Source organism: Crocodylus porosus, unplaced genomic scaffold (assembly GCF_001723895.1).
Source record: "Crocodylus porosus isolate Cpor-Errol unplaced genomic scaffold, CroPor_comp1, whole genome shotgun sequence".
Classification (NCBI taxonomy): Eukaryota; Metazoa; Chordata; order Crocodylia; family Crocodylidae; genus Crocodylus; species Crocodylus porosus.
In genome coordinates, this window is record NW_017728945.1 from 4,216,119 (window position 1) to 4,225,730 (window position 9,612).

Here is a 9,612-nt window from a genome sequence, read left to right on the forward strand (position 1 = left end):
CTGCACATCCTAGGGCATGTGAGCAGAGAAACATTACCAGGATAATAGAAGAAGAGAGGCTAGCTTGATTGGTGGAAAATCAAGGTTTGTTAACTCCTATGGGAGGAAGATATTAACAGAAATCAAGTTGATAATAATGAGCCATGACGTCAGCAAACTCCGTCAAGCCATTGGTCCGTGCCGAGCAGTTTCTTTTAAACCCTGAGTGGATCAAGAATCTGAGCTCCCTCCCCGCCCTGTCCCAGATCAACCCCATGGCATATATATGAACAAGGGCCAGCTTCTAACTATAATGTTTAGGTGTCATCCCTTGGAAACTTTCATTAGGGTGTCAACTGCTCTTCCAGGTGTTGGTGTTAAGCTGGTTGTGAGAAAGTGCTTCCCCCTTCCCTCCCCGGTGCCACAGAACTTGCATCTCTGCGCAGCTCAAGTTTTGCAGCCCCACTGTGTGTCCAGGCAGAAGCTAAGCAGTTGCCTTTGAAACGCTGCTCAAGAGAACGTGGGTTTATGATGCACAGCACTTTGGTAACTAACTAAAGCAGATTCTTCTGACTGCTGTAATTTAGAGCCTCCCCCTCATATTTCCATGCCTATATTATAATCGACATGCATTCACACATTAGATTAGATTAAAAACAAATTACCTAAGTACACATCTGGGAGATCAGCCAACACAAACGATCTGATCTCTTGATTGCGTTTCCTTTTTGAGAAGGAGAGGTTAGCCTCTCTGTGGTCGACACTGAAGCTGACTTTCTGCTGTGAGCTCAGTCCCCATCAAGAGCCCTTTTCTTCACTGGAATTAATACAGTTCACTTAAAATTTGCCAGGATAGAATTTCTCTGGAAATGAGCTCAGAAAATCAGGATCTCATTTTTTGGCTTGTCATAACTCAAGCTGTTGATCTTAGTTGGCATTGTCGAGCCTGCCTTCGCTGTGGGGGGTGTGTTGACAGAAGCTGTTCTCAGCTAAATTATTCTGCTGCTATAAATGACTTACAGTTACATTCCCAGATAAAAAAAAAATAGAATATTAGGATGGAGTTAATGTTGTTTGATGTATTTTAGTATTTGTGGTCCCAGCTTAAACTGAAATCCATACAAATCATATTTTATTTGAGACTACAAGTATTACAGCGCACTAATCGTAATGACATGGCATCGCTGCAGGGCAAAGAAAATTGTTTGGGACCCTACCTGTATGCCCATTTTCAGACCTCACATGCTTGCATGTTTCTACTTCAAGTAAAAGCATTTATTTTTAATTGGTTATCAATTGTCTCTAATTTACCTTGGAATAAGTGAGTATAACTAGTATATATCCAAGCAAACAGAATATGCTTTCTATGGTCAGATGGGTCCTGGATGTTTACGGACAAATTATGTTAATATTTAGAGCAGAAGCTAAGTTGTTTGCTGGTTGTGCTGAATAGTGAATACCAAGTCTGTTATGTCCCATCTGTTCTTGAAACGGGTTTGAGATTGTCTGATTCAGGCTACGACTGGTGCCATATCTCAATTTTTTCTGTTGAGCCATAAGTATGGGAGTTTCTTTCCGGAGTCCGTCAGATGCATTTCCTGTATTTTTTCTTCATCTGAGTAAACAGGGTTTGTTCTTTTCTGTATTGTCACTTTTAGACTGTCCCTGCAGTGTAACTGAACCTAGCAGATGTTGTATTGAATCAGAGCTGGGCACTAGTTGGCCTGGTCTCCTGTCTGTATTTGGTGGGAGCCTGCGCGACTGTGGCGCTGTCTTCCTTTCCCTCTTCTGTGCATGTCTCCCGGCAGTCTCACCAGGTGGCCCCACAGGCTTGTTAGATGCGTTCAAGGGCTGTGGACACCAGCTGGAGTTCTCTGCTTGTTCTCCTGCCTCAGTACCATACTTATTAGCCTTTTGATCAGCACTCCTGTTCCTGTTTTATCATCCTTTGTCCCAAGACTTTTGTGGTTATACATTTAGTGGCCTCCCTCCAGCCAGCGTATAACGAATAGGACCGTCTCTTCCCATGCCTACTGCTCCACAGGAAGTTGTGAAAAGCCCTGTCATGGGTGATTATACATTAAACTGCTTTGGGGGAGATCTTTCCTAAACCCAGTTAAGCTGCTGAAGATGTGAACCAAAAAACCCACGCTTTACCGGAAGAAGTAGCTCGTTAATTCGACCCGGCTCCACAGCATCCATATAGATCGCACACTTCAGTGGGGCTTTTTGATGCTTTTATCTAATAGCTGATTCAATCAGCTATTAGATAAAAGTGCCAAAAAAGCCCTGCTGAAGTGTGCGATCTATACAGACTTTGGGCGAGCCAAGTAAAACTAACGTGATGCCTCTTCTGAGCATGCGCAGGGCTTGGTGCCAGGGTGCGCTGACTTAAAAATAAAGCACCATTTTTTTTTATGTCTGTAAGCAGCTTTAGTGATTCACTTAAGCTCTAAAGCATGAACATTCATTTCCTTTGCACATTTATGTCACGTCTAACGTAACTGGCTGTTCCCATCATCTGTATGAACGGACTGCAGCCTGGTAACCGTTGGTGCAGGACCCTTTATATTCAAAACACTAAACAGATGGTGTCAACAAGGGCTTTAAAAATATAGCGCTTTACAGATGATTTACTGTTAACTGCCTGTTCTTTTGTTTCCTAGGTGGAAGCTAAACCATTGTAACACTCAACCTGAATGAAACAGGTTTAAAATTATAGCTGAAATTTTAGCTGTACTATACTGTTCTAGGAGTAGACAGATGGAACTGTTATGTTAACTTTAATGCACACCTCTCTGCTTTTTGTCTTCTCCGCTTTAAGCTGTTTACTGTGGCATCTGTCCACAGCCAGAGCAAGGAAAAAATTAAGACTAGAGCAGAAGTTATAAAGAAAATCAGCATATAGCTGGCCACCAAGCCCACCTACTCTGTTATGTTGCCTGGGATGTGCAGTTTCAGTTCTGACAAGTGAATTTATGTTCCAGGACAAAGTGCTGCGGATGCTATATGTGTGGGCGCTCTGCAGAGACCAGGATGAGCTCAACCCATATGCTGCCTGGAGGCTGTTGGACATTTCATCATCTAGCACAGAACAGATCCTCTGAGAAGAATTCCATCCAACTGCTTCCTAGACCTCTGCCTCACGAAAATGAACTCGTACCAGTCTACACCATAATGAGAGAACTGCGTGAAATAGCCTAGATTGGTTCCTTTTCAGAAGAAGAGGCTATTAGGTGTGACACCATTTTACTGATTCCTGTTGTGAACTGCCTGGGTCTGACATGTCATAGCCATTACACGATAAGAATGTGTACCATACATATAACCATGAATGATATAAGACGTTAGCAGCTGCTGTTTCTTCCTTTTTTTAATTTCAGCTGGGGGAGGCTAATCTCTTTCTTTCTGGTGTTCCCTAGTGCTTCCTGATTTCGGTGACGGTAGGTGTTGGATGTTAGCAGTGGGAAAGAAGGTATAGTTTGCAGAGTCTGCATCTACAGAAACAAAGAGAGCCTCCCAAGCTCCCTGACAGGCTCTTGTAGCACTTTCAGGAATTTACCAGTGCCAGCTGATGTACACTTCTTTTACTAGGTTGCACCAATAAGCCTTCTGTTGCTGCAGGGTCATGCACTTTACTAAACCAGCCAAACCAGTATCCAGCCCTTCCAGCAGCAGTGAGCCCAGTTTCCAATGATATACATTTCCCCTCCAATACATGTGGATCCCACAGTTTGGCAGGAAGAGCCTTGATAGTTGCAGTGTTTCTAGTCATTACATCCACAAAAATTCTCTGGAGGTCACGTGACATTCGGTGCTGAACACATCCGTCTGAATAGCGTGCAAGTGGCCAGCAGCAGTTACCTGCTGGGAGCTCTAGTTGCATTGGAGACATTGGCAGAGCTTTGGGACACTGGCCAGAAGTAAGAGGAACGGGCAGAAAAAGCTGGCATCTGCTGTGGATTTAGCAACAAAGTGCAAAAATTTGGTACATCACAGTCCCCTTCAGCTGACCGAAGGAGAGATGACCTACTCTGGACTTATTAAGGGAGCACTCTCCTGATCCAAGTAGAGATTTATGCTGCAGTAAAAGGGAGCACCTGGCATCCTCCCAGAGCATGGGGGGCAGCTGCAGAGCACAGAGGCTGAGTTGCTGGCACACCCCAAGCTGACTGGTTCTCTTGGCCTAATAAAGGTTCCTTTTGAGAAGTTGTTTTCATGTATTCTTCAGCTGCGCCCTTCAGAAGTTCAGAAATTCTGGCAAAAGCATAACTGTGTATGGGAAGAGAACAACTGTCTTAAACTGGAAAATGAAAGGACTGAGCTGTGGGTTTTCAGCTTGTCAGTGAATACACAACAAGGGGAAACAGCAGTTTTTGCTCTGTAATTAAATAATTGTTGGATCTTCCTCCTGCAGATGTCCAGATCACTTCTTTAGTCAGTCTAAATGGAATTAAATGTCTAGCTCAATGGCCAGCATTATTTCTGGAGCAGCTGTCTCAGTTCTGAGTGCTACTGCATAAAGCAAGTTCAGCGGCACCCACTGAGCTCCTCACAAGGGTTGTACAAACCCTCTCTGGCTGGGCTTTCTCACTCTCAGGGCAAGAGGATGTGTGGGCTTCATAGCCCTTGCACGTGCTCTCTATTCAGCCAGTTCCACCCTGGGTGCTGTCACAAGTGGAGTCATTTTAATTTTTTTTTTAATTGAATGTCATTAATTTATGTACTGGTGCCTGAACTCTGAACAAATAAATCCCACAATGCAGAACACAGTGATGGAATGGTGAGTCCCTGTGTTTGACCAGCTCCAGCATGGGAGGGTAGATGTTTGGCTTGGGGCTTGTTCATTGAAATAGGTTACTGGAAGGATTTTTTTTCATCCGCAAGCTAATAACGTATGCCCTTTGCACAGAGACTAAGTCTTTAAATGCCCAGAACCACCTTGAAATGAATGCGACACTGACATTGAATGTTTGAGATGTTACTATAGTGGAGTCAGTGCTACACTGCCATGGCTATGTAATAAGTCAGAGCTCCCCAAAAATCAGAACCAACTTCCCTCATTTCTTGAGAAACTGAATTTGGACAATCAGCAGTCTATACAGGAGACCGCAGGACCCTGTTCTGCACAGAGCATACATTTAATACCTCCATCCTTTGCTTTCTCTGGGGTATTTCTGGGAAACACTAGTCAACATTGTTTTTTAAAATACCCCAATATGAAAGGCACTAAACTTAAGTTTTTAAAATAGTTATTTCCGCTTCCCTCAGGCAGCTGCAATGACCCAACTTTAGCTGGGTTGTAGCAACTGTTCAATCTTATGTTGGTTTCATGCCATTTAGTTGGCAAAACTAAATTCAGTGTCTGAACTGGAGATTAACACCCACCCCACCAAAAAAAAACAACCCAAAAAACACCCAAGGCCTCAGCATGGTGCTAGACAAACAAGCTTCCTCTTAGGTGAGAGGCAAAGTGGATGTTCTTATTTTTGCAGCCATATCTGAACACTTGCATTGGGTGTGCATGTATGCTCCTTAGGTACATAGCAGCATGTGGGTTACTTGGCCAAGCCCTGCTTGGACATGTAATTGCAGAAACTGAGCATATAAAACGGCTTGTAACCAATGTAATTAATTAAAACAACACCAAAAGGACAGCCAACAAGTCTGCTGTGAGTGAAGTTGGCTTGGGGAGCTGTCTGTCAAAAACAGGCTAGGCTTTATGCAAACTAATCCTAAATTCCCTTCTTGGTCTGACCACTGAACTGTTTTCTTGGAAAGACTCCTGCTGTGGGAGTGAGCTGCCCGTCAAGCAAGGGCTTGGAGATGGGGTGCCCTTTCTGTAGCGTTTTTGGTGGTGGTATTTATATTTCCTCCAAGGGGAGCATGCCTCTCTGTTGCCCTGACTCACAAGGAGTTATCCAGTGATTTGCTTTCCCTGCTGTTAGAAGGTGCTTGTGTTGATATAGCTGATAACAAGAAGACAGTTATTTGAGAATGAAATACCAGCAATGAATAATGATCAAAGAGAAAACTTCTGGGCTTATGCTCACCTTATCCTGTTAGCTGAAGGCCTGGGCAAGCAACTGAGTCTACAGTCTGGACCAATGGATCCCGAACTGGGGGCATGGTAGTAGGTCTGTAGCTTCCGCCACATATCCTCACAGTATTTACAATTGAAAGTATGATGATAAGGGGGCAGTGTGAACTGTGAGAAATCTGGAGGCTTGCCAGTGTTTTTTCTTGCCCAAAAAGGGAATGCAAGATAGTGGATATAGTGTACCTAAATTTCAGCAAGGCTTTTGAGAAATCCCCATGTGACCTCCTGATAAGCAAACTGGTGAAATGTGGATTAGACAAAATGATCACAAGGTAGGCAGAAAAATAACCACAAGCAAAGGGTAATTATAAATGGATCCATATCAGAGTGGCTGGAGGAGTCCCATAGGTTCATCCTGGACCCAGTGCTATTCAATGTATTTATTTACAATTTGGATGCTGGCATAAAGAGCATCTTGAGCCAAATTTGCAGATGGTGCAAAACTGGGAAGGACTGCAAAAACACTGGAGAATAGGAGCGCAATTCGGAAGGAATTTGGCAGGTTGAAAAGCTGGACTGGAGCCAACAGGATGAAGTTTAATGCTGGCATGCATGGTGTTACCCCTCGGGAAGGGTAATAAAAAACATGCAAAATGGGTGACACCTGGTTGGATGGCAGTACCATGTAGAAGGATGTAGAAGTCTTGGTAGATCACAGACTCGATAATGAGCCTGCAGTGTAAAGCAGCTGCACAAAAGGCGAACGTGGTTTTGGGCTGCAGCAATAGAAGCACTAGATACAAGATAGAAGAGATGATGTTTGCCTCTGTATTTGGCACTAGTTAAGCCACATCTAGAGTCTTGTGCACAGTTTTTGGCTCCAAATTTTAAAAAAGCTGTGGAGAAGGCCCATATGCAGGTGACAAAAATGATAAAGGGCTTGGAAGGAAAGACATATGAGGAGAGGTTGAAGGAAAAGCTTGCAGCTTGCAGAAAAGGCGCTTAAGGTAGTACATAATAGCAGTCTCCAAATATCTGAAGAGCTGCCATAAAGAGGAGGAAGAACACATTTTCTCTCACTGCAGAGAGCAGAACAGGGATCAATGGCTCAAAGTTGCACCAAAGCAGGTTTAGGTTGAAGTTTTTTCTGATGCACACTGTTAGAGCAGTGAGGCAGTGGAATAGACTGCCTGGGGAAACTGGAATTTCAATCACTGCAGGCGTTCAAGAAGAGGTTGTGTAAGCATTGCTCCGGGATGATCTAGGAGTAGCTATGCCTGTGTTATGCTATAGGTTTTTTATATGCTTCAGCAAGGATGGTAGACCCTTCTGTGAGTATGACGCCTGCCAAGGTTCAAGGAGATAGGTGTAGGGGTTTCTGGGAAGCTGCACCTCAAGCTGCTGACAAGCGAAATTTGTGATGTGACTGTGTACATGTTAAGGTGCAGTGGGGTGAAAATGGCAGGCATGCTAGGCCCTGCTGAGGCCAAGGAGCCTGCCAGCTTTCAAGGAGATAGTGCAGGGGTTTCTGGGAAACTCCACCTCAGGCTGCTGATAAGCAAAACTCATGACTTGGGTGACGCTGCGTGCGTATTAAGGTGCACGCTTACTGGCACTGGGGCCACTACCCAACTCAGCAGTGTGCCCCAGTGAGGTCTCCTCCTCCCCTACAGCCTCAGTCCAGTTCACCACTTTAAATAACAACAGGTAAAAACTTAGTAAGCAGCACAGTAGCATCAGCAGCATCTCAGGCAGCCAAACAGTCACAGTCAATGTCAGAGCAGTCCTTTCCCCCTCCCCCTCCTTACTTTGTTTCCCTGCAGGCAAGCCCAGCTTCAGCTTCGAAAATTGAAACGTTTCAAAACTTTTGAAATGTTTCGACTGCCCTCGTTTTGTTATGAGAGTGTTTTGAAGGCCTTTGTTTTATTTTGATTTCGCTGTTTTGAACTCGAAACGAATCGAAACAGCGTTGAAACAAAACAGCTGATTTCACACAGCCCTAGCAGAAAGCCATGCCCCGGCCCTGGTCCTGTAGCCCTGGCAGGGCTGGGAAGGAGAGGGGGCTGCAGGTTGTGAGTGAGGGGCAGTGGCAGGGCCAGAGGGCTGTGGGTGGGGAATGAGGAGCACCTGTGGGAGCTGGGGGCTGCAGGTTGGGAATGAGGGGCAGGAAATGGGGTCATGCTGAAGAAAAGGTAGAGAAGCACTGGGTTATGCTGTAGCTGTGATGATGCATGAAAATGTGAGAGGCAAAGATTTTTATGGGCAATATCTTTCATTGGACCAACTGTACAGTACCTGCACTGTGCTTGTTCCTGGACACTGTCCATGTGCCCCATCCTGTATCTGTTTCAGCTGAAGGCAAGCCAGTCCTGGGAGCCTGACAGTGATCTGCCCTCTTCCTTACTATGCAAAGTCCTTGGCTCAGCAAAAGGTCCTTGGCTCCTCAATTTGGGCCAGGCACCAGAGTATTCCCATCATGATCTATTGAATGAGTCGTGCGGGTGAGTCTGTGACTAAGGAGCAGTAATGACTGCTTTGCAGTACCCATCTTTGTGTTTCCTCCGCTCTACTCCTAGTGCAGGGGTGGAGCTGCCCGTAGAAATTCCCATGGCCATTTCTTCAATTGTCTTCTTAAAATACTCTTCTCTGCCATGAAGGTATTACAGCACTGCCATGCATGGGGAGCCATGGCTATTCCTTAGTTTGGAGATAGTATCATAAATTAGGGTTGGGCAGGACCTCAGGAAGTCACATGTAGTCCAACCTCCTCAAAGCAGGACCAGCCCCAACTAGATCATCCCAGCCAAAGCTTTGTCTAGCTGGATTTTGAAAACCCCCAAGGATGGAGCTTCCACCACCTCTCTGGGTAACTTGTCCCAGTGTGTTACTACCCTTCTAGTGAGAAAATTCTTCCTAATATCTAACCTAAACTTCCCTTGCTTCAACTTGAGCCCATTGCTCCTTGTTCTGTCATCTGCCACCAATGAGAACAGTCCAGTCCATCCTCTTTTGAGCCGCCTTTTCAAACAGTGTAAATTTCAGGAATTGGGGCCATGACTAAAGTTCATTATATACAACCTGGGAATAGAGGCAGTACATAGTGTGGCATGAAGGGATGACAACTAATAGAGAGCCTCTAACAAGTGGCAAGATGCAGGGTATGGAAACCTGGTGAGAGGTTCTGCAGCACATGGCACAGCTTATTCCCCCACTTCCCCAGCTAGACACCCCAGTGCAGAGAGGACAGTAGGGCCTCATTTTAGCATAGCAGCCTAAGAGTCAAGGGAAACTCTGAAACGAGTATTATTCCCATAATGCAAAACAAAAGTGACTCTCTAGTTAAGACAGTGATCATGCTCCTGCGTCTTCTTCGTGGCTTAGCTGCTGATTCTGAGCCATTTTTGTTTAGTAAATCTTAAGTTCTTAGGTCATTGGGGAATCTGAACTGCATATGTGCACTAAAGCTTTGGTTTCCCATGAACATCTGCCAGCAGTGGCGTCACGTGGGAGGTGCATGGGGGTGCACATGGCCCCCCTGAGAACACCAGGTCACTCTGGGGGCATGTGCCCCCCCAACTAAAGTGGCACTAGTC

At 45.1% G+C, this 9,612-nt stretch overlaps 1 protein-coding gene across 1 annotated transcript in view; it reads left to right on the forward strand.

The window, feature by feature from the left end:
- TIMM44 (translocase of inner mitochondrial membrane 44) overlaps positions 1-4,755 on the forward strand; it is a 45,047-nt gene extending 40,292 nt beyond the window's left edge. Inside the window, exon 12 of the mRNA XM_019550667.1 lies at positions 2,967-4,755. Coding sequence (XP_019406212.1) covers positions 2,967-3,086 — 120 coding nt within the window. The 3' untranslated portion in view covers positions 3,087-4,755. The remainder of the gene's footprint in view (positions 1-2,966) is intronic.
- The last annotated feature ends 4,857 nt before the right edge of the window (positions 4,756-9,612 follow it).